Below are 26,288 nucleotides of genomic sequence, written 5' to 3'. Positions count from 1 at the left end.
TTGGTACATGGTGTTAAGGGCATTAGGTAACGGTAACCATTCTAGGAGATTAATAAGAGGTGACCTAACCTTAAAATTTTCTTTTTGTTAGTTAATTGAAAAAATTATTTTCAAGAAAAAGTAAAATAACCAAACACATGTTTTCAACAATGTTATTCAAAAAGTTACAAAATAATCAAGATTAGACAATTTGTAATTCAGCTTTTCTGTTGTTGCTAGTTCTGTTGTTTTGTTTGAAGCGATAAAGATCAATTTATGTCAGTTTCTGAGAAGTTCCCTTGTTTGGTAGAACAGATAGGCTGTCATCATCAAATAGTATTACCAGCTCTATAGGAATTTCATAGAGTCCAGGAATTTTTCTTGCTTTTGATTGGTGTATTGTTTTTTCAAATTTGGATTCGACAATTGAAACTTTAATTTAAAATTTAAATTTTGAATTATTCTTTTTATAAAAAAGTGTGCAATATCTTTGTTTAACATCAGGAAACATAGAAAAACAGAATTAGATAATGAACTTACGGTATATACACAATTTCCAAGTACCAAATAACCTCCATCATGCCCATTTAACCATAGAGTATCGTTTTGGGTCGCCAATAATGGTAACCAAAATAAAAGAGCGGAATGTATCATACCATTGATAATCCAAACCCAGAAAACTTTGATGTTAAACAATTCCCCGCTTTGTGAGGGTTTGTACAATTTCGGAAATTGCATCATTTTATCTGAACTGCATGGTTTATCGAAAAGTCCCATCGCCAGAGGAGGAAGAGCCGTAAATATGACATTGTACATACCAATTGACCATCGTTCGAAAAGAATTTGACCTGACCATCCCGAATAAATGGCAAACCATAATTCAATTACATAGAGGCAGATATTTTTGTAAAAACTATAAAGAATGATTTTGCATATTCTGAAATAAAAATAATGAATTAAGTTTGATAATACACCAACAAATATAACTTCTTTCAATTATATTACCTTGAATAATTCCAGGCACCATGAACGAACAGTAACCTTAACAAAAACCTGAATTGTCCTATACTATAATCAGAAGCACAGGCAGCTTGTAAACCTTCAACGCCTGATATTCCAATACCAACATGTGCTTTTTGTATCATAGCAACATCATTTGCTCCATCTCCAATGGCTAAAGTAACTGTCTTAGTATATTTGGTTACATACTCCACTACCTAAAACAACAATTCTAAATGAACAATCAATCATATCATATCACCTACCAGTGATATGAGTTATATGGGCAATGGAATAGATCTCGACTTTGTGTAAATATAAAAGGTCAAACTGATTTTCCAATCTTTGTGTATTTTCTAACTATTACAAAGTAATATAAAATATATATTAGTATATAAAGCGCCTAGAATCAAAATCCGCCAAGTTCATCTCAAGAAATTTCCGAAAAGTGAAAAAAAAACTGTCACAAACAGACCAATCATAAGAAATTATTAATTTTTTTACCAAAAAACAATAATTTTTAGTTTATAATAGAGACAATGTATGATCGAGATCCACAAAATAGTTTCATAAATATTTAGAAAAATTTAAAATCAATATTTGGACTTGTCGGATACTGATACTAAGATTGGGATTTGAAATAAAACTAAACTTAGGCTGTAAGGGGATTGAGCTATAAAAACTATACTAATTGTAATTTTTACTTCACTTATAGGCTTTATTGTTACACTAGATCACACAATATCTGTATCAATTACCTAATCAACAATAATGTTTTCATCTATTTCATTGTTGAGGTCTCCGGCTTCATTGTTGAGACCTTTGGCTTCTTGGTTTTCAAAATCTCGATTAAATTTTAACGTCTCGTAGTTTCTCCACCCTTGTCTAAAGTGCTTTGGTAGCAGTTTAGCAACATCCTTTATTTTTGCAAGTTTAAGGCTGACCCCCTTGTTGATGGCTTTTGGTTTTATGTGAGACATATTAAACTTTAGTTTTGTAACAAGTTTCAGTTCTATAAAAAACTTCACCCTGGACCAGAAGTTTTCTTGTTATTCTTTTATTAGCATAATTCTTTTTTATGGATTGAATTTGAAGTGCCACAAGTTCGGTTTTTTTGCATTTCCGATCTTTGACCAGGATAGTAACTCCAACATGATAAACGGTTCCATGTTTCCCCAGAACTTCTTCATACTCTTCTGGCTTAAGAATAGTGTCCTTCTTATCTACTAAACTGAGTTTTCAGAGATCTTCGTTGAGATCCTTTATAACTGTCTTTAAAAATCCTACCACGAGGATTGATCACGAGCCAAACCCCACCTATATTTTTATCAATAAATCAATACTTCAAGTCGCGAATCAACCATTTGTCGTTAAAAATGAATCTAGCTATAAGAATTTTGTAAAACAGAGCGGTCGCTCTTCTACACAATCGGCGCTGATGATGTAAGAACTTTTGAAACGGACCTCGGTATAAAATATATCCAACTTCTGAACTTTGTAATTTTTTTATTCTTATTCTATAGACTTGAAATAAACACCATTATTATTGTAAAATTAAGTTGTATTTATTTTCGTTAAAATAAAATATGGCTCACCTCTGCTTTTTGTATCGGGGAGACGCGACAACATATAACAACTTTACAGGAAACGCATAGTTTCAAAAAATCGTTTCGCAATTCGCAAGTGAGGCAATAGGTTAATGTTTTGCCGTCTACAACAAGCCCTATTTCATTCTGTTTCCCTAAATTGTCTCCCAGATCTTCGCAATTTTTAAGAATCGCCTCTCTAGTTTTCTGAAACAATATAAAAATATTGTATTTCAATAGAAATACGTCAAAGAAACTTTGCATGAATGAATAATCTTTTTCACGAAGTTGACTTACTCACTTTAATGTATAATTTAAAAAAATTTTTAACCGCCGTGGACAATTTTCAATATCCTATAGTAAAAATGATTGAAGAGGAAGAAAAGAAAGCTGAAAAGCGGTTTTCTTACACGCAAATAGAGCACAATTGTTTTCTGTCTCAAATAAAATCCATCAGGAATATAAAGAATAAAATTCGTTGTCTTTCGAACATAATCACACTTGTATTATATCTGTGATTATATAGAGTCAAGATGAACTTAAATAACAAGAAATATGTTGAAGAAAATATTTTTTTTCAACTACAAAGATGTATCTCCAGCATATAACGTTAAGAGGGGGTTACCAATCAGAATGATCGATTCATCACTTGGGAGATATTAAATAAGGGATAACTTATAGGTCTAGCAGTAACTGATGTAAATTATATGTTTTCCTTCATTAAAATGACAAAAAATGTTGCAAATTGTTACATCAGATCATAGAAGTTTAACGCAAATTGATTAATGCCTAACCTCAAATTACTTACATCTAATCCATCTTCATTGAGTACAATCAGTTGCATACCCTGCGATAAAAGTTTGCACGAATAACCAATATTTATTGCAGTCTCTTGTTTATCGCCTGTTAAAACCCATACGTTGATATCAGCCTGTAGAAGAGCTGCTATCGTTTCGGGTACACCTTCTTGTAACTTATCTTCTATCGCAGTTGCACCAATTAGTTTCAATTTCCTTTCAATGAGGTTAGCTGCTTCTTCGATTTTCTCTGAAATATAATAGTTGATATACATAAAGTGATAATTTTCTCAATTGATATTTGTAATTATAAATTTGAGACGGTTTGTATTTATTTGTAATGGAAAAGACTTTCTCAGCAACTGAAACTGTGTAATATGGAGAGAGTATTGTAGGCAACTACACTGGCTTTCAAAAGTATTGTTGTTGGAAGGAACAAAAACTTTGAGCTGAAATATAAAGGCTCTTAAAAAGGATCAATACAAATAAAACATATTTGAAAAGGTTTCGGACTAAAAAATGAAAAATTAATAAACATTAAATCATGAGATAATTTATTTCGTGTCATGGTTAATCACTCTATTGTATTGAATGATAACTTTTAAAATCAGTATATTACAGAACAGAGGAAAATGAACTGGTGAAGAGTTCGGTGTACAACAAAACATCCGTCCTCTGTTTATTATTGGGTCCCCATAATAGTTCCTGAAATTAGCCACCCAACAGCCCAAAAAAAAACAGAACTACTTATATATTAAAATAAATTACTCACCCTCTCGATGCTGTAAAGATATACTAGCTTTGTGATATAATTCTTTCCAATGTTCATAGTCACTTTCTTTTAAATCAGTGACAGCACAGCAGAGTGTTCTCAATCCTTCGCTGGCAAAATTTTCTAAATGTTGTAATAAAATTTCACAATGCTCACGTCCTGAATTGTTGTCTAAACGTTCATATATGATGGAGTCGGCTCCCTTACAAAATAATTTTATTTTGCCTATATTATTAAAAAAAATTAGTTTAAAGTTGCAAATTAATTTCATTATTGATATATTTTTAGGAAAGAACTAATGCAACTAAGGATAGATCGACATGGCACCTTTCAACTACCTATGCAATATATCCAGACCACAAGTACACTCAGATTGAATACATACCTTTGGGATCCCTAACAATCACGCTCATCCTCTTCCTAGCTGAAGTAAATTCCAACACTGTCAATATTTGATATCTTTCTCTGGTACCTAAAGCATCTATTTCTACATAATCTGGAGTTCGACTCTCAAAAACATATCCGAATTTAGATGCGCCATATACTAATGCTCTTTCATCGGGAGAAGCTGCGTGATAAATTATTTCACCGTCAGCAGTTTTTTCTGGTATTACGGTATGACACACCGAGAGAAGGACGAGCATGTCGCGCATTAAAGCTGTATTTTTATGGTCACTACGTAAATTCTGAAAAGTATGAATTTGAAAAACACTCTTTCTGGTTAGTAGTATTCATACTGAACGAACTGTTTACACTACCACTAAACCAACACTAAAAGTAAACTTCACTCTCTGAAGACGATAACTTGTTATCAAAACTCACGTCAGGCAATGTAATTGAGAGTGCTGGTGTAGTGGTAGTGTAAACAGTGTGTTAAGTATATTGGAAACACATCGTTGAATCAAATTTAAGATGACTATTTTAACAAAAAGATGTTCCCAATTATTTGTATTATTCCTCAATACATATCCTTTCATTTGAGCATAGGTTAATCAATTGGGTTAAGTTCATGGTGATAAGGAGGTTAGTTGAAGCATATTATTTCTTTGGTTCTTGTATTTTCTATGTACCTTTAGGTAATAGTTACTTAAATGGTGTCTGACAACGTTTGCAACTATCACAGAATTCACAGTTTTTAAACATTGGAATCATTTTTTCTTATCATTTTTGTTTGATTATAACTTAGTAATAATGAATATTGTACATAAATGTGATAAATACTCAAGTACCTTAACGAGAGTGGAGTCTTCAACATTTTCAGCGATGGTATATAAGTCTGGACCTATAGCGCACCTTTTAAATTCCATTATATTTCTTGTAAGTGTTCCAGTTTTATCAGAAAAAACGTATTTTACTTGTCCCAATTCCTCATTTAAATTAGAAGTACGCGCCATAGCTGGTGTATTGGTTTCTGTATGATACATTTCCACATCCATATTTATAAATATAGCCTGCAATAAATTTAACACTTTTTTATGAACACTTCTATATTTGTGACATTTGATTAGTGACAGCTCCTGTTTACAGGGCGACACCTATGATGGTGCTCTTGTTTTAAGTAATATGAGTCTAGACACCAAACAATATAATGGAATGTGACTTACCTGAATAAATCTGACGACTTCCAGTGTAACTTGTAGGGAAATTGGTATTAAATTGTTGAAAAGAATCAGAAAAGTTAGTAGATTGTAGAATAAATTATTGGATTGGCCTAAAAATAAATAATAAAATTTGTTATTTTAATAAACTACTGATTCTGTCCCAATTATTTGGGACAAATGACAAATAAAAAAATGATTTTTTGTAAAATTTCAGTTCATCATATTCTGTAACCACATTAAAGAATCTATATATTAGTGTGAAGTACGTCCTCATTTGGCAAAAATGACATCAACAACACACACTTGGCATTGACTACACCAGTTTTGTACACATGTCCTTCATTACATAATTGTCAACCCATACTCATATGTTTACTTTAAGAGTGAAATTCATCTTAACTGAACGATAATGATATTATGCCATAATTTCTCTATTGGATTTAAATCTGGTGGATTATCAGGTCAATCAAGAGCTTTCAATCTATTTTCCCAGATGAAAATCTGGACCAATTTCAAATTGTAACAGAGCCAAGTGATGTTGGAACTTTTCAACAAATGTTTTCACGAATAGAACGATCCTACGACTTCCCAATTTTGTGAAAAAAATAGCAAAAAATCTGTTTAGAAGGGTGTTTAAGACTGTTGACTAGGATCTAGTCGAAGAGGTCGCTTTCATTTCATCTAATAACACTTTATTAATATCCCTGTACAAATGAATGTGTTTCATCATTGAAAATTACTTTGTTACAGGGTTTAACATTCCAAGACCGGTATTTTTTTGTAATGCCATCTTTTTTGAGTTAGAAATTGTTTTCAACGGATTCTTGCTTTTCGGTCAAATTCCAAAAGCGCATTCAAAAATCTATAATACCGGTACACTTTCATTTACATTTTTCATCTTTCAACCGTTTTCACCGAATAAATTTCTCAATAAAACAAAAATTCTTCGACCCGTTACTGACCGAAATCTGATGCAGGGAAATCAAAGACATTTTGCTTTTATAACGTTCTTAATGTCCTAATAGCAAGCAATTACCTTAATACTTTCCAATAAACCTCATAACGGGTTTTAGGAAGAACCAACACAACTACATCCTTCTACCTTCTATAACACCCCCTTCTACCCGTATTCGTCATGTTCATGAACCCAGACGTTAAGCAATCTCCCTCGAGACAGCGAAGCGGGGAGATCTCGAACGCTAAGATCTCAGCGGAATTACGCTGCTTTTAGAGATTCGGCAAGCGCGACTTAGTTTAATTTTAAGTTTTGTATATATTTTTGTGAATATTGTCTAAGAAACTATTTTTTTCATCATGATAGTTATAAAACTTTGATGTGATTTTATGGTTAACAATTTTTTTACTGTAATAGGTTTGATATAGTTCAAAGTGCAATGATGGTTTACCTTCTAATCCAATATACCAGTCAGTGTCGGTGTGGTTATTGGTCCATAAAACGTTAAATATTGAACAAATTAAGCACATGGCTACGAGTACGCCAAACAAAAGAAGAATTTGAACGTTGGTCATCTTATCGACAGTAGAACGCTTGAGTGGTGCAAGTGCGGAATTTTTCATTAATTTTGATTCATGACCAGTGTAAATAACTATACCGAAAACCCAAGATGTATTTCGTAAAATGGCGCCTCGTAAAAGAATTTGATCAGGTCCTAAAGCTTCAGGTCTAAAAAAACAAGATAAAAAGAAATCACTGAAAATCTATAGATGCAACAAACAGTTTCCCTCCCCTCCTGGTTAAATTCCGTTCTTTCTTCTTCCATTTCTATATATTGTTACGAACTCGTTCCCGACATAAACCGTGAAGCCGGTCATAATGAAAGTCGAAAGCGGAATTCGTTTGAGGTTTGTTTTTATATAAATTTTTATTACAGCGGCCATTTGTTTACATTGTTTTTTTAACTAATTTCTTGGAAGGTGTTTTTATTTATTGGTTTTGATTATTTTCTAGAATTTTGGAGAAATTCGTTTTGGATATATAAACGAGTTAGTTTACCGAAGTTGGTTAGTTAATACTACGAATTAGAAAATTAGCCAAAGAATTTAAATAGATTATGTATGTCAATTAAAGCTAGTGTATTTAAATAAATTAAGTAAGTGAAAGACAGCGTTTATAAATTCACCCCACCAATAGAAATAGTATAAATAAATGAGAAAAACATTACAATACATTCAAAATAATAAACAATTGACAAATTATTACTTACGATTTGCCTCTCTGCCTAATGACACCATTGAATTCATATAAATGTTTATTTGGAGGCTCACATTCTATAGTACCAAACAACTGTCCTAGTTCCTGTGTACTTGTTATAGTGGCTGTACTAGGAAGTGCTTGTCTGATTTTCAAATTGGTTTCCCCATCTAGATTTGCTGTTTCGATGAAACTCATTCCTTGTGGTTCACTAAAAACCATATTCAATAATAAACTAAATATTATACGAACGATTAAAGAAATAGAACATTTGAATTAAAAGGGAGGAACACATTTCAACAATACAAATGTTGTTTTTAATATTAGTTTACGTGTACAGAGATGTACTATTGGGAAACTGTAATCAAAGAAGATCTGTTAAAAGTGGCAACCTAAGTAAGAATCATTTACTAGGAGTCTTGTCGGGGCATTGCTTCATTACCACCACATTCTCTCGAAGCACTACTCCTGGGAGTGAACAAAAGAGATTATAAAGATCTTTGGCAGCTATCACACTTTCCAAAAGGAGTAGAATTAATACATTAAATATTAAAATACATATTAGGGTGGGCCAAAAGGACTTTTTCTCTCACCGGAAGTTCGATTAATATTATTATATAAGAAAATTTGAGAGCAAATAAATTCTTGGTAGAAGAAAAATTACTGGATCATAAAGTTTAATGGTTGGTTTTGATTTTTCAACTGCTGGAAGTCGATATTAATAAAATAAAAAAATAATGACGTTGAAGACTGAACAGTTACTGACCTTGATGATAGCAACACCAGATCTGCCGGAAAAAATGTGTTGTTCCATACTTTAACAATGTCCCCCACTACTAAATTTTTCCATTTAATATTTACCCAATTTTCACCTCTAAGTACTTCAGCTTTTCTGTGATTCGTTTCATCGTCTGCTCTATGCCGTTTCTGTGAAATTATATTAATGTTCATACAAAACGTATCGAAATATTAAAATATTTGATATTCAACATTTTTCATTTCAATATATTTTCATTTACCATATCGGGTACTTACAATATCCTCTATAATTTCCTTGACGGCAGACACTGTTAGTATAAAAATAAGAGGCACTAAGGTGGTGTATCTGCCCGTTGGTGAAACATCTGGAATTTGCTGTAGCATGGCTATCATCAGAAAAAATACATTGGCCCATCTTCGAAACTGTTCGTAAAGGAACAGCGGTATGAATCTTACAAGACTAAAACATACCAACAATAAAATAGGGTACTTACATGGTTCCACAAAAAAATAGTTTTCGATAGTTTATATAGAACTTTTATTATAATTTTTATGAAGAAAAATGGGAACCAACCTCATAGTTAAGTGCTTCCAAGTGTCCCTTATTTGCGACTAGACACTTGAGGTTCCCTTAACGTATCAGATTAATTACTTTTATCTTATATTGATCTGACTCTAGGCGAACATAAATATCCATTTTTATAATTATTTATAGCTTTTTATACAATAAGATTTAGTATTTAGGTAACTTGTACACGGAGACTGGGTTCTTGATAGTTTGATATTCGTTGAGTACATTAGTCGGATTATTGAAACCAAGTTTAATTAATTATTTTTTTGCTTAATAAATAGTTTTATCAAAGTAATGAATTGAGTTATTTAACTTTAGGTAAGATTAAAGGAACCACTATGATAATATAATTCAGAAAAACAGTGTGAATTATATTTTTACACATTTAGGTTTATGGTATTTTCATTATAGCGTCATGGGCATTATTCCAATGATAGTGTAATATTTAGTGCATTTTGTGGTTGTTTTTTGCACGAAAACGTTTTGTTTCACTGACTTGTGAGTGAAACTCTCAACTTGAATCAAACTGGTTAATCAATAAGCGAAGTCACAACACAAGAGGACAATTGTAAATTTAAGGAAATAACATACAATGGTGGGCTGTTTATTGTGCCTAACGAGTGCGATTCCTTCCATTTTTTCATAGCAGATGTTTTAATCAACTCGTTATTTTTTTTCTTCCAACAAATGTTAATTAATTACAACTATCATTAAGAATGAGTTTCGTGTTTTACGTATAAAACAAATTTTTAATTAGAAGGTATGTGACATTTTTTTGCTGCTCCTTATAGTTTTATTATAAAGGAATGTCGTCGAGAACTGATTGGTTGACAACGAAATATCCAATGAGTTCGTACATTGTAATTTCAACAATAGCATTTGATCTCGGAAATACTAGAAGTGAATGCGTATAAAATATCAGCCTTGTAATGATTGTTCCGCCATTATCTAGGACAGACATCTTAGTGTTTAGAAAAGAGATCAAAAGATCACCAATTTGATATAAAAATAGTACGGCAATAACAAACAATGACATATTCGATCATAAAGAATTAAAAATTCTTGAAATATAAGAAAAATAGAATTTTTAGAAATGTTTCAAATGCAAAGGAATGAGAAAGTTGTCACTGATGAATCCTATTTCATAAATTTCAGTATAACTATGAATAATTTAATTGATGGACGAGACTTATGAGACATTATTTATTGCCATTAGAACAAAATTTATTTGATATTCATGTTGTAGTTAATCTGGTTGTCAATGTCAAATTATATTTTGATACAGACCGAAATAGATCGAAACATAGTTTACTTTACCAAAAAGTATTTTTTCAACAGAAAAAAACTAAAATTAAAACGATATATCTACAAAAACTTATTCACCTATATTTGGCTGTTGATACTCTATTACTAATAAATTTGGACACGGGCGGTTGGGTCCTATTTATAAATATCACACGTTGTTCGGCATTAGCTCTTTGATCAGCTGATGTCTCAGTGTCTCTATCAAGTGCAGACGATATTGTTCCGTCGTTGTCATCTGAAACATGAAAATTATACTTTCGCAGCATTAGTACCAATCTGAAACGTAGTAGTCTCTTTACATCTGCATATAGAGCTTTTAAAAAAATAAATATTGTATTTCGATACATTTATTTTCCTACATCACGATAGAAAACCAAAGCAGACTCTACACATGACACGAAAGTTTATATATTATGGCTAACAAGAATATTTTTATCACATCTTTCTAAGCTCCTAACAAAAACGGATGTGAATCCCATTTCCACTCACTTAAATTACTTACAACCGTATCTTGGCCTATGGCAACTATCTGGTTCAAACAGACTAGCTCTATCATCAAAAACCAAAGGGGAAACTCACCCTTCGGCTACGCATCACTAAATTCCACGACCTACAAAGGATCTGCCTCGGGTTTATCGACATTTAACTCAACTCAATCAGATACATTTTCCCAAATGACGTTTATGATGGACATGGGAAGCTGTTAAGTATTGTCTAATTAGGCTTTAATTTGTTAAAAACTTTTTGGATAGATTTTTTATTGTTATCGCCGCTATTACTCTCCACATTCTCTTATTTATGCAAAAACTTCATCCTTTGCCTCTGTTATACAAATGCGAGGCTTCATATTTTCATACACCAGAAAACTTTTCAACAGAATTATTTTATTTATGTTCGAAGTAATAAGTACCTACATACGAGGATTGCTACTTAAGTTTTGAGATATGACAACATTGATGTGAATATGTTTGACATTTTTCATGGTGTACGTACTCAGAACGTGGTGTCATACGAGTGCTATTCGAGTTGTTTACAGATACTTGAATAAAACATTCTTCTTGGTAAAAATGGAAATAAATCATAAACATTTGCATGCGATGATTTTGTATGACTTTCGACGTGGTGTACCGATCAACTCGCTTCGATTTTTGGTTTAGAAACACCATCTTCAGCCACCATGTTTGGCTGGTTTTTCGAATTCAATCGTGGTCGCACGTCGCTATAGGATAAATTTCTTGAAGGTCGTACAAAATCGGCTGTTGTAATAGAAAACATGTTGTGTGTGAGATTGAGGCATACTTTGACATTAGTTCCCCTCGCATACATTCAGTGTTACATGAAAATTCCAGCATTAGTTTGCCAGATGTGTTCGAGAAATCACGACTATGCGAGCTATCACATATCATTTCAAACAAAAACGTTTATGAACAGTCAAAACTTCGAATTGATGGATCATCTGCCGTACAGTCCTTGTTTAGCACCCAATGATTTCTTCGCATAAACCAAATCTTTCACTACATAAAACCAAGTAAATGTTTCTTTAGGTTAAATAATCACCAGATATCATACAAATCACGGATTTAGTGATGTTTAATGTTTGTTACATTAACATCATGTAAAACTGTCTGTCACTAATATTGGCTGACTTAATATCAATTTTCTGTACATTCAGGTGCAGGTTCACTTGCTTTCACGTCGAAACAAAACTGCGTACATAACTTTCTTAACAGAATAGTAAGGCAAGGAGGCTATTAAAGCCTGGAATTGTTTCTTATAATAGTGGACATAATAACTAAATAACAAAAGAAAAGCACACATAGTATTGAATAGACTGCAACCAATCTACATAAAAAATCTAATGTACGACGGACGGACAACCTAGTACGGATAAACACAGAAAAGACAGAAATAATGAAAATATCGAACAAAGCAGAAGAAATAAATGTGCAAGTAAAAGAACTGGAGAAGAGGAGCGTTAACAAGCTAAGGTAACTAGGGACAATTGTAAGACCAGATGGAAGAATTGACGAATAGAGGCAATAAGATAATATCCACTACATAGAGTACTTTTAAACAAAATCGAGAGTTTACGAGTCAATACAATTACCAATGTTGATCTATGGTTAAGAATCCTGGGTGCTAGCGAACAAATTGAAGCAGAAAACAACAAGGTGTTGAATGAAGATACTGAGAAAATAGCGAACAGTTGAGATGATTTGGAAATACAGTGAGAAGAAAATAACAGTTAAGGTGATATGAGGAAACGAAATAATAAAAAGAAAAGGATGGAAATGGAATAAGGAAATAGCAAATAAAGTCGAAACAAGCGGACTGCACTAGAGACGGACTAAACAGGAAGCAAAGGATAGAACTATATGGAGAAAAAATATCATCTTTACACCTATGGTAGAAGGGGTTGTAATTTAAATATTCAATTTTTTGTATAGATTCACTAAAAATGAAAGACACTTTTTGAATTTTCAGTTAACGTAGACCCGCTTATAATAAAAATATATAAATATCGTTTTTGAAACAACATGTAATCGCTAGTGCCAAAATCTGAACAATATGACTTTCATTAGCTATTCGATGTTGTTGCAATGGCGGCCCTGTGATTGGGTACATCATGATGCAACTTCGGCGTAATTCATGTAATTTTGGTACTAGATTGGCATCTGTATTCGTAGCTTCAATTTAATATTACGCCAGCATCCCAAAATGCGGTTAGCACATCCTTCAATGCTGAAGGTTATATTTGGATTTTTTCGTTGGTTAGGTTCTGCATTTTGTTCTTCAAATCATAATGATAGTAAATCGTTACTAATGTAACAAGACATTTTCTTCGTCTTATCTATACTGCGTTCAACGATGTCTTTTCGAGTTTGCTCATATGTTTCAGTTCACATCCGTGAACTATCACTATATTATATAATATTGCAGATTTTCCTGATGTATCCACCAAATAATTAAATACATCATTTTAATGCTACATACTTTTAAGAAACTTATAAGAGTGTTTATAAGACCAAATACGTTTGTTTGGAATATAGTAACGCCGTTAATAAAATCGAGGAATAAATTAAAGACATAAATCATAATAATTGTTCTAGTTTACCATAAAATGTTGATAAAAATTCTAATAAAGACAAAAATAGAACGGAAATGGAAAAATACTATACCTTAACCGATTTTCTTTTAAGAAAAAGTAGATAAATAGCTTGCGTGTTCGTAAAATTGCGGCACGATATTCAAAATAATTCCCTGATACAAATCAAGCATTTAGATAAATAAACAAGATGATCAAAAACAAACCTAGAGTATATTTCAATCAAAAATATAACAAATTGAAAAGGAAATTAGTAATCTACATACGATACTGATTACGTCTTATTACTATATTGGAATATAAAGCTCAAAATCACCAAAGTTGCAAATGTCAATATTGGTTATCAAAAAATGATGACAGTTTAAATTATTGCATAATTGGTTTTTTGAAAAAACTTGACGGAGCAGCGCACAGAATTTTATATTTGCATCTTACAGAATACCATCGATTCGAAGACGTTTTTCTGAGTTTGAAATGAAGTGAAAAAAAAAACAAAACAAATTATATTACTTGAACATTGTATCTATATTATATAAACAACAATACCATATTTTTAATTTAATTCTAAGTAAGATAATCGTGCGGTGATAGCTGTTTCAATGTGGGGTTAAAGCATATACTTTTTTCTCCACGCCTTTTTATCTTTAGTTGGCTCTTTTATTCTTTCCCATTTTATCCCAATTTATCTCATTTATTTATTTCATTTTTTTCATGTTAGTTTAATTTGCTGTATAAACCAGTCGTGAAAATATACAGATGTGTTAATGGTTGCATCGCGATTTTTTTATTATCATGCAAACAATACAAAAGAAATTTATGAATCTTGATTAATCCAATCAGGATTATAAAATATTTTGATTGAATTATTGCATTGTCGGCTGACTTTGACAAGTGTGCTAAGATTAAATTAAATCTGATCGCTCAAAATCAAGGCCTCAAAGTCAGTTACAAACAGGTAGCGTGTTTTTTTTTCAACTATAATTTATTTTTATAGAAGCATATAGAAAATGAAAATGTATTTTGTTTAACAACAGAGAAGATGCTAAAGTTGCCTCAATAAATTTATTGCCGGAAAATACAAGGAAAGTATATAATATGGCATATGAATGTTTTTTCAACTGGCAAAAGGAATTACTAATAACCTTCAATACATACCACCATCTTGTGAGATTTGTTAAGCTAAGCTACATAAATTTCTGTTTCACTTATTATATTATATTTTCGATAGATATGTCTAGCTTCTTCCTAACATGGATGACCATATTAGTAGGCTACAGCCTGTTCATTGCCAGCAAATCTTCCCCGTAAGACGAAGTCAAGCATTTTCATCATCGTTTAGGTAATTGTTTCCCAACGTGAGGCCACAGGGCGACACGAGCTTAACCCTTTCGCTCCAGGGTAGTATTCGGTGCCAAATTTGAATATTAGGTTGCTTAAAATTGATTAATTATGTGAATCCAGAGTTGAATCTTGTTCATTGTATTATTCACAGGGAAAACTTTTTGACGTACTACATTCAGTAAAAAATGTTTTAATGCTATAAAAGTTTTTTTCTTTTCAAGCTATTTTGTTAAGAAGAGAATGAAGACTATGCGAGACTTTTACTTTCTACTGTATATTTTAAAGACTTGGTTAACCATGGAAAATTATATCATTATTATCAATATTTATGAAAACAAATCGTCGAGACTAAACTTTTATAAACATTAATTATAAACATAACGAATCTATTTAATCGTTCTATTTGTTATTTTAACGCAAATAGTTACGAATTCTTGAAGATATAGGTATTAACATGTCTTTTTCATAATATTGCATACTTACTGCCAAAGAATCTGCTATGAAGAAAGTGAATTAATTCCCTGTACACCGACATGGCATTTTTTCGAAATGTCTTTTCATAATTGGGAAACATCGTAAAATTTTAACAATCGAAAAATAGGCTCCATGGCAGGGAGCTTATTTCCACAACTGGAAAATCGATTTTCACGAGTTTCGCGCATGTCTGCAGGGTGTTGTAACGGAATAATGAATTTTACAAAGTACGCAACTTTCAAACAAAAAGTGAATGTAAATAATTCACAATTCTAGAATAACTAACAAGAGATAAAAAAACATCGTTGAATTTAGAAAATTTTTCAACAGCAAACTCGATCGCACTAATTGATTGGTGGATTTTTAATGATCTTATTCAAGACATCAAAGCTAATTGATTTTCATTATTAATCAAATCGATAATGAAAAAAATGTTAAAAGATGATAACGTCTGGCTAACAAGCTGAAAGACATGACAAAAATAGATTGTTTATAGAACGAAATTTGTCTGAAAAGTTTGTGACCTTAAATTGAAGATGTCAGCAGTTATCTATATAAGTTGAAAAATATATTCACGTATCCGTTGAGAGATTTTCTTTCAAATTTCTGCCATTTTGGACACTAAGTTTTATTTGAAAACCGTACAAGTAGGTAGTTCTGAAATTTTTTTCAATATGAAAAAAAAATGAGTATCGAGTTGTCATTAATTATTTAAATTTGAGCAAAAACTGCTGCAATCGTCGGATTAATGTTATGTGATCACTAGGTCAAAAACGCATTCGTACGGAAACTTTCCAGCCCTTATTGGCATCTACACTAACATTCCCGAAATGAGAAAACAGTCAGAACAGTGAATTGCTAAGGGCGAACCTTCGCCAAAAAGGCAAAGATGCTTTCATCGGCGACCATGGCACAAAGACATGAGAGTTTGTCCATCGATTATACTCAAAAAAGGAAAACCATAACAGGAGAGTATTACGCAAACGCATTTTAAGCTTTTCCATCATGACAACGAACACTCCGGTGACAGTTAAGACTAAACTTCCCGAATTGCACTTCAAATTGGTTAACCATCTACCGTATTCAGAAGATATGACCCCCAGTGACTTTTTTGTGTTTCCTTACTTTGAAAATTCAGAAAGAGATGGTGTCATAAGAAGAGAACTTTATAGCATTTTAAGGAAAAAGTCGACAACTCATTTTTGCAAGGGTTAAAAATGTTAGATTAAGTGAATAGACTCAAAAGAAGACTATATTGACCTTGATAGGTTGGACAACCCTCGCAGATTCAATCTCATAAACTTGAAAAATAGTTTGGGCGACAAAGCACAAATAAATACATATTAAGTTAATTAATTGCTCTTTTAAAAATTGTATTGGGAGAGTTCTAGTGCTCATACTGACCATTATTTACGGAGAGTCCACCTAATGCGATATATAGATTTTGAAGCGACCTTAAGGACGGAAATCTTAGCCGTGGCTCATGGCAATGATTCAATTAATAATAAAATCAAATTTCAGTTTTCAGACCGTGAAATTTTAGAATCAAGTTCAATAGCAATTAACTAGTTTGGAATTGAAAATTGTTAAAATTGCTAATAATTCACACAAACTGAATTAACATTTGGCGCAGTTTGTTAAAGTTATAGGGTTTTCCAGTCTTACTTTTTGCCTCACATCTTATTATAATTATCACCAAATACTTGTAATACTTCACCACAAGTTTCAGTCGCCGAATCGCACAAATTGATTAGGACATGTTGCTCGAAATTTCGTTCCTCTACCATTAGAAAACATATTCAAAACACACACATGTCAAATCATGTCGTGGAAGTTTCGTTGTTCCAGAGTTAACACAACGCGACAGCAAGTCAGTCTCATTACTTGTCGGACCTTGTATTATTGATAATATCATTCTCAAAATAGTCAATTTCCTGTACAGCACATTAAAATGAATTATAGTCAGAGTAATCTGTATAGAACATGACTTCAAGAAATCTCTTTTATGTATTCGGAAAACGGCTACGTCTAAGTCGTGATTTGAATTGAGAAAAAGAAGGAAATAGTCAGCTGGAGTTGAATCAGTGGTATACGCTGGTTTAAAAATATGTTTAATCAAAATTTGATTCAATATGATAGCTTAAGGTGGCCAAAAGACCATTCAAAATAAATTGTACTAAAACTTCAGCGGTTGTCTACCTTAGAATCAAACGACGATTTCGAATTATTATTTTCTTCAATTTATTGAAATTCACATAAAGAAGTTGCTGTCTTACGACATTACGACTGATTATGAATGGACTTAGAATTATGTTTTTTCTTTTACAAATTTCGTCTATCTTAAATATCTATGTACTAATAATATTTCTTTGAGTATTCTACAAAGTAATGAAATAAGCAAGAATATTAAGTTACGTTGAAATGAAAGTTCACGTAGGCGATGAATTATTCAAGCTTCTACACCTTTTAGCATCTATGTATGTTATACCTACTACTATCAGTATCGCGCTATGGAAAAATTTCAATCGGAAAACGGGTGGAAAGAGCAACTACTAATGAATAAACAATAAAGATAGCTTAGAAAATATTCATCGCTGTATTATCTTGAATATAAATTAACCTGCAATTGAATAAAGTGGAACACCTGATTACGTTATACCGTTATTCCTAGTTGTACGGTATTTTGAAATTTAGTCATAAATGGCAACACTGCGTCACTTCATCTACATTTGCGTATTCCTATTTTTTGATTATATTATTGGTTGCCGAACATTCATCGTCAGCCAAGTTAATTCGATCACGTTCTAATCCAGCTGCACAATATCTCGGTCGCGATTCATGGTGCAGAGTATCCATACACAATACCGAAATCCCATACCATTTGGGTAGGCGTATTAATTTAAATGTATTTCCCAGCCTATATTAATAAGCGCTGACTTGTTCTGCTTGAGGTGGGACACTTCTCAGGTAGCATAAGTGTATGTCATAAGCACGCGTGTTTAAATATAAGCGAAGCGTTGAACAAAGGAGGAACGTTCAGTTGCAAAAATTTGTTACACCATATTAAGAGCGATCGCAGAAGCTGATTGAGCCAGGAAATCACTTGAGATTTGGATTTAAGTTTGGCTCTGAAATCCGTTAAGGTAGTCAGCAGTGGATGAAAATGGGTTGAGAGAATCTAACAGAAGAGAAGATATCCAATTGTTGACTAAATCCAATGTTGCTCATTTTATTTTGTTTTTAATATCCGCATTGTTAATATGCAAATCGAACTCACCACAAGGCTGAATCTTGCACCACAACTACACACCGACCTATTCCTAATTGATTGTTTTGACAAAAAAGCATTTTAACGAATCCGCACCCACCTCATAGTCCTTTTTTTCATTTCCCACATATAAAGTTAAGCCTTAGAAACTCATCATGGCGTAAAGCAGGATAAAGAAGCTATAACCGTGGATCTAAACAAGTTTTCGGTTACTAAAGATGCTTTGAACCGCGAAAACACCATTGATCAAAGTTGTATGTAAAGTTAAATTATCAGAAATTAGATGCCACACATGGTATATCAAATTATGACAATTCATACAGTAAAATAATTAAAAAAATAAGTAACTGTGATGCATCCTAAATCGTGAATAACATCGTTGCATGTGACGAATCGTACATTTACGCGTATGATTTAGAAAGGTATTTTTGTGTTTCAAAATTTCGTTCTATCAAAAGTAAATTTGTTCCTTCGCGGATATACCATGTGGAGAATGTACGTAGTGCGATCCAAGAGTTCTGGGCCTCATGTAGGCGTTGGCAAAAATTTTTATGCAGCCGTCAGTCACAAGTCTCAACAACCTTCACAAAAAGTTACAACTTGCTCCTTGTTACTGAGGCAGTTGCGTCATGAAATTATCGACAACAGGCACGGCACAAACAACCGAGGTGACCTTTCTGACTATATTGTTTCGCAAAGCTAAAGGTCAAGGGGTGAAGCACTTAACATTTTGAGTCTAAAGAAGCAACTTTTTTTATTGTGACATATATAAGCCCTATAGACACATAATCCCAATTTTTTTCTATCTATAATCTTTTTTTCTATTTTGAGCTCTAAGAACTCAAAGACCTCACTACGTACATTGCCTTGGCATGGTATAGAATTATTTGTTCACCAGTTTTAGTCGTGAGAAACCAATCCAATGAATTATTTTGCGTCACACACCGAGAGCATATTAGACAAGTCTATTTTGACACGACTTTCACAAATCAAAAGTGGAGTGCGTGGACACATTTTCAAAATCCTAGAGAAGCAATGAAAGCTTCCAAAAAGTATATCTTATAACTGTCAAATTACTTTGTAAGATAATTCGATCCAATGAAAAAATGTATAAATATGGAAAAAGGAGACGTAGATTTTTGTATTCTCAACGAATGATAAAAAGCCCTCGCATTGCCCAATTAAGCGGTGTAGTAATAAAGGAATGTGAAGATAGTAAGAAAAGCTACGAAATTTTCGTAAAATCAATTTAGGTAATTCAATACGTTTCTTTTATGTTTATGTTCACAAACAACTACCAATTGCTAAAAGGCTGTTATTTTTCACAATCCAAAACCCACACAACCAATTTAACTACGAAATAGTTATCAGCAGAAACTTGTAAAAACAGTTACGATATTGATAGTTAAGACAACACACCGTACATACAGTTAGGAAAAAAGGAAGCGTTTACGTTAAACCGTAAGTACCTGTAGGATGTAGGCCGTTGTCATCTGCGTTTCTGGTAGAGCCATTGGTGGGGCTGTTGGAAGACACTGGGCCGATCTCGATACTCTGCTGTCTCTGCATCCGTCCTTTGAAACTGTTTCACTGAACGTCCTGTAGACAATCACAGTATAGCAATATAAATATAATTTCTAACTGTGAATCGCATAGAGATGGGAAAAAATAGGAATTTCCCGTAAATTCCATATAGACCCAGTTATTTTTTCCAAATATTAGGTTTGCTGCATTATAGTTATAAATGTATGTGAGTGTATTCATTTTAATTTCATTAAATAACCTCCCTTTATATTCATATGATCTAAATTACAACCCTTGTAAAATGAAGAATCATTTATTTATTGCATGATTCATTATCTAACCTCGAATCTTAGTGACGAGTCGCTTAATTATAACTCGGTCTTAATGGTACTTTAATAGTTCTAAGGATATAATTCGCAAAGAGAAATCGATTCGGACGGAAAATCTTGTTGTGTGTCTGGTGGAATTATGGAGGTCTGGTATACTTCCAAATCAATCCAGATGATTAAGATATGAATACAGTATTTAGTGGATAGCTGATACGAATGTATGTATTGGAAAAATATCCAGATTTAGATAGCTCAAAGCAAGTTTTCTTACAACAAGACAATGCTAAACGACATACTGTGCAAGTTACGCGGAGTAAGATAGAAGAACTTTGTGGTACTAAACTCCTACTATATCCAGCATAAACGTCTTGTCACAAAGTCGATTGAAAAATTTATCTTTAGACAGTATTGAACATGAAAATTAAAGATTTTGTTAATGTAAAAGCACGAAACGTTAGCATTTCGAATTAGGTAGATATATGTTATAATTTTATGTTCATTTGTGTGATTACCTTCTGTATTATTTCGGTTTCGAATTAAACTTTTTTCAAATAACTGCAAAGTTGTGTTCTATTATTTTTATTAACTACGGTGGATTTACATAACTTTCATCTATATTCCCTTATATTCTGTAAGTTATTTTCATTTGTTTTATTTATGGTTTGACAAGAAGTCTAAGTCGTGAGAAGCTTGATGCGAGCCCCAACTAGTTGTTTCCAGACAAATTTTCGAGGTTCTCTGTTGAAAATAGGTAAGTACTAACAAGGCTGCATTCGATATTAAGGCTTTCTTTTTTTATAATTATTTAATAAACAATCTGAATATAACTTTTGTGTCGACTTCTTATTTTTAAGCAACTCGAATTTAGTTAGATGTGAAGCGACACACAAACTGTGTGTGCGGTGATCTTTTACGATTATAGCACATGAAAAATATAAAGAATTTAATATAATTATAAACTAGGAGAATAATCTCGAAAAGATATGACCGAGAAAGCTTGGGCAGTAGTAGCCAGTGAAGGCTACGGATTAGTTATTTGTATACCAACACTGTTGATTGACATAACTGTTGAAAGACGTTACTTTAGTGGGACAACTCAATATGGTATGCTTGTGTCATTTTGAAATTATGTCGCTGTTGCACTGCTTTCTTGGGATAATGGCCTTCGAAAGAGATCGAATTGTTAATCTTGGAGAAACTGGATTATCGATTCGAAAAATAGCTAGTAGAATCAACAGAAGTTTAGGTACTGTCGTCAGATGGTTATAAGGACGAATACGAAAAGCTAGCAGGTAACAACAATTCAGTGGTTTGCAGAACATGGAAGAGTCCTTGAAATACGAAAAGTTTGTAGTAGACAAAAATAAGTATTTCAAAACATTATTCGAGAAATTATGTGTTGAAAGTTCATAAATAATAATAATAAAAAACGTAATTTTCTATATATAAATACTGACACATGATTGTTAAGGTGGGTTAAAAATATCAAAAAAGGTCGAATGTAACATTAAATTTCAATGAAAACGATTTATATTGTGTATAGCACAAATTGTTTGCTTAATATTACATTAACAATGAATTCATACAAATTTTTGATTGATATCAAATTCTTTATCGATCTCAATTCATGATAATTATGTTTTTATATCAAGTATCTCTTATTTTATAAGAAAAAACAAATACTTTGATGAACTACTGCAACAATTTAAAAAACCTGAACACATAAATAACATATAAGGGTTGTCTGAAAAGTTTCCACCGTCTAGTGATGGCCACTGTTGAATCCAGCGCTTCATTGACAATTGACATTCTATGTTATATTTGTTCTTGGGTTGTGGAACCGACTTTGCCCAAAGCTTTTTCATCGACAAATCTGCGTAACTGAATAGAAAGATAAAATGGAATGAGCACATTGACCGCATGACGGAAGAACTAATTGTGAAAATATCAAGGGACAAATCACCAGCAGGACAAAGAAGCCTTGGAAGACCTAGGAAAAGATGGAGTGACAACCTCCCAGGTGACTGAGCAGAGGCAATGATGTGAAGAAAAACAGGCAATAATGCCTATACACAGCAGGAAGATGAAGAAATCTGCGTAACAGTTTCACCACTGATATTCAGTTTCACATAGAACAATGAGAGTGATGACCATCGCGAATCGAGGAGATCCATTAGACTTAGAACACTTGCACCAATCCTAACAGCAGAAAAATGACGAAATCCATAAAAAATAAAAATTGGATATATGTTAGACTCACTTATATACCAATTCCAAGGAACGTGACACAATTTTTCTTTAGACATTGTTTCAGTAAGTAAGTAAGTTAACCATTCAAGAAAAAGGAGACGAAGGCCGATATGAATAAATGTTATCTTGATGATAGTACGGTAAAGTATATAGTGATATATTATTTTTTGTTGTAATAAAAAATGACATAGTTTGTAATATTTAAAAGTTGTATAATTCGTACTCTTTTTACGTTTTCAAAAAAAAAAACACGTACTTCTATTATATTGAATAAAACGGAACGCTTACGTCAGTAAAATCGTCGTCAATTTTAAATTGGGATCCGGTATACTGCATTATTTATCCTAATTGTAGTAAACTTGGATTAAAAAACATAAACCGAAAAAACCTGATAGCTTATTAGACAGAACCACATTCAAATAAATATTCTTTCGTATTATTTCACATTTTGTAATACATAAGAATTATTTCTAGCGATTATGCCCTTATTCATGGAACTTTTAATGGTATTGATAAGTAAATAAATACACTGAGTCCAAAGTTAAATCATGTTTGATATTAAATTGTAACGTAGAAATTAGTTTAATTCATTCATTTACAAGGTGATTATCAAACTTACAAATGCTGTTTAAATTTAAAAGTATTATTGTTAATTTTGAATCGAGAAAACTGTGATTTTTCATAATTTTTATTTTATTTCCTTATATTCCAAATTATGGCAAGATGTTATTTTATATCAATCACGTACATTAATTCTATTTTGAAAATCTAATTTAAAATGTTGACGCGAAATAAAGAGGCAAAATGATCAGATTTTTGTTTGCAGTATAGTTACAATTATCGGTTTCAAGGTTTGCCTGAAAATATTATTTTGTTTGAGGAATCCAATTTCACTAATTAGTTGTAAATGGAAAATTCAAGCAATTTTATGAGCCATCTGTACTTTGTGAAAAAAAATAGAAGAAAATTCTCTTAACAACTTGATAAATATCTGTACATCTATGGAATTATAGCAATTTCTCTAAATTTTGTATACGTTCTATTTTTCTTTTCTTTTCTATGGAAAATTGGAAAAAACTCTCGAATATACTTCAACAGTTTGAACAATTGAAACAATTTCTATAGAGTTTGTGAACGTTCTGTATTTTTTTGGAAAATTTTTTGAATGTTTATGAACGTATTGATTTTTTTGTGAAATAAGAAAAAATTTTCCAAAGTTAGATAAAAATATGAGTTTTGATTAGTTCATGATTACTTCAAGAGAATTGGAGCAATTTGTATAAATCTTGTGCATGTTTTAAGACATATTAAAAAAATTTTTCGAAAATTCGGCAATAGTTTGAATATTTATTTGAACAATTAACGGTATATTTCTAATATTTATAGAAAATCCGAGCAAATTTGGAAAGTTTGAGGATGTTATAGTTTTTTATAAAAAAAGTCGTGACAATCTGAATTTTTCTTGAAAGTGAAATAGGTACACTTCTGTTAATTTATGAATAGTTTGGAGCACTTACTTTACATTTTGAGAATCTTCTAGATTTGCCTTGAAAATTGAAAAAAGTTCAGCAAGAATTTGTATTTTTCTCAAAAATTTAAATCCTTTAGTTATTTTCTGAATATTTATGTGAAAATGCGACAATTTCTAAGAATTTGTGAATATTCTGGAGTTTTCTGTAAAACTAGAACAAATTCGTGAAATTTCGGCAACAGTTTGGATGATTTTCTGGAAATTCCGATAATACTTTGAATTTGGATTGAAATTTGAAAAGTTCGCTAAATTTCTGATTATTTATGTAAAAATCAAAGTAAATTTTTTAAACTTTCCGCAACTTTTTGAGTAATGAAAAAAAAATTCTCCACATTTCAATAACAATTTGAATTTTTTCTAAAAATTTGAACAGTTTTTCGACAGTTAAGTTAGTATCTAAACATTTAAGAACAACTGAAACAGTTTCTGTAGAGTTTCTAAGAATTTCTATAAATTTGTAAAAATTTCTCTTTTATTCAAAACCAGTGTGGATCTTTTTCTCAAAATTTAATCAGTATTTCGATAGTGCGATTAGTACACAAACATTTGAGAAATGAATTAAAGCAGTTTCTGTGGAGTTTCTAAGAATTTCTAAAGAATTTTTAAAAATTTCTCTATAATTTAGTTACATTTCATTTTTTTTTACTTCCAAAATTTAGACAATTCCGAATATTTTTTGAAAATTCAAGCAATTTCTGGAAACTTTGGGTACGTTCGGAATTTTAACCTTCGATAACAGTGTCGATTTTTTTCGCAAAATTCAAGCAATTTCTCAGCAGTTCGGTATTATTCTGTAAAATTCTAAGAATTTCTCAAACACTATATAGTTTTAATAACATCGCTCATACTGAAATGCCATAATTTCAAGGTAATCTGAAGTTACGATTGTACAATCAAAATTAATAAATGACATTTTTGTTTTTTTTTAAATATCCTACATTTTTATTGCTTCAAAAACTGGATAAACTACAGAAATATATTCAAGCTGTTCTAAAATCGACTTGACTAATTTTTATTTCCAATTTTTAGAATTGTGTATTAACTTTGTGGTACAGTGTATCATACCATCATGAATTCCAAATAGCCACTGTATTACGTATTTTTTTAAATTTCAAATTGTATTTTTTGCTTTTTAAAATTTTCTCGTCCGGCTTTCACAACAGTTCCATTTAAATCACAATGATAAGTTGAAAAATTAGCGTCATACATTTATCCAACCCCACACAAAAAATTATTGTTTCACTAATTTCACACATGTTGCGCTTTTCTAACAACTAGGATAAAACGATACAAATAATTTTGATTTGTTTCAGTTATCACAGAATTTGTCGAATTTTCACTATAATAATTGAAATAGTATTCGCGCCATGTACGGAATGTTTGTTAATAAAATGCAACATTCCGTATCAATATTTAGTTGAACACTTGGTATAATCAACAGGAAACGATTACAGATTCGATAAAAGTTTCTAGGATACAACCTTTACTTTTAAAAAGTGAATTAACCTACAAAAATCGTTACACTTACCATTGTTTAAAATTTTCCCGGTCGTATATTTAGAAAAACACCATACTAACGCTTACAACTCATCGAGAACAACTAGATACTACCTACATTTGCGTTGGAAAGCAAGAGGACGACGTCCTTCGTTATTTCGCTGTACTTGTCAGACGAAACGAACTAAAAAATAATATAGTGGAAAATTGCGATCATAGCGTCCCTCACTCCTCCTGCTGGGTCCGAAAAACTTCAATCACGAATCGAAAAACAAAAGAAATAACTATATATACTTTTCTTATGTATACGAGGTGTGGCGCGTACATTTTCAATCAATAGACCCAGGACATGGAACGCCTCTATTATTTAGAAAAAAATGTTGCTAC

At 31.8% G+C, this 26,288-nt stretch overlaps 1 protein-coding gene across 11 annotated transcripts in view; it reads right to left on the bottom strand.

Moving 5' to 3' along the window:
• The window catches only part of LOC130893488 (probable phospholipid-transporting ATPase IA), a 58,817-nt gene that overhangs the window by 25,461 nt on the left and 7,068 nt on the right, over positions 1 to 26,288 (bottom strand). For 3 of the 11 annotated variants that reach the window (XM_057799676.1, XM_057799673.1, XM_057799678.1), the window contains exons 2-14: positions 10,660 to 10,816; positions 8,982 to 9,165; positions 8,713 to 8,873; positions 7,960 to 8,157; positions 7,141 to 7,418; positions 5,738 to 5,844; positions 5,363 to 5,584; positions 4,519 to 4,819; positions 4,134 to 4,358; positions 3,373 to 3,611; positions 2,574 to 2,771; positions 985 to 1,196; positions 520 to 916 (exon numbers count right to left, since the gene is read on the bottom strand). In XM_057799676.1, the coding sequence (XP_057655659.1) occupies positions 520 to 916; positions 985 to 1,196; positions 2,574 to 2,771; positions 3,373 to 3,611; positions 4,134 to 4,358; positions 4,519 to 4,819; positions 5,363 to 5,584; positions 5,738 to 5,844; positions 7,141 to 7,418; positions 7,960 to 8,157; positions 8,713 to 8,873; positions 8,982 to 9,165; positions 10,660 to 10,816 (2,879 nt within the window). Of the gene's footprint in view, positions 1 to 519; positions 917 to 984; positions 1,197 to 2,573; positions 2,772 to 3,372; positions 3,612 to 4,133; positions 4,359 to 4,518; positions 4,820 to 5,362; positions 5,585 to 5,737; positions 5,845 to 7,140; positions 7,419 to 7,959; positions 8,158 to 8,712; positions 8,874 to 8,981; positions 9,166 to 10,659; positions 10,817 to 15,511; positions 15,661 to 20,239; positions 20,370 to 24,390; positions 25,785 to 25,932; positions 26,086 to 26,288 lie in introns of those variants that run through there. The other 8 variants (XM_057799674.1, XM_057799668.1, XM_057799671.1 and 5 more) reach the window with 5 other exon arrangements.

The sequence above is a fragment of the Diorhabda carinulata genome, chromosome 4 (assembly GCF_026250575.1).
Source record: "Diorhabda carinulata isolate Delta chromosome 4, icDioCari1.1, whole genome shotgun sequence".
Classification (NCBI taxonomy): domain Eukaryota; kingdom Metazoa; phylum Arthropoda; class Insecta; order Coleoptera; family Chrysomelidae; genus Diorhabda; species Diorhabda carinulata.
The sequence above is the reverse complement of the archived record's forward strand: the minus strand, read 5'-3'. Positions and strand labels throughout refer to the sequence as shown.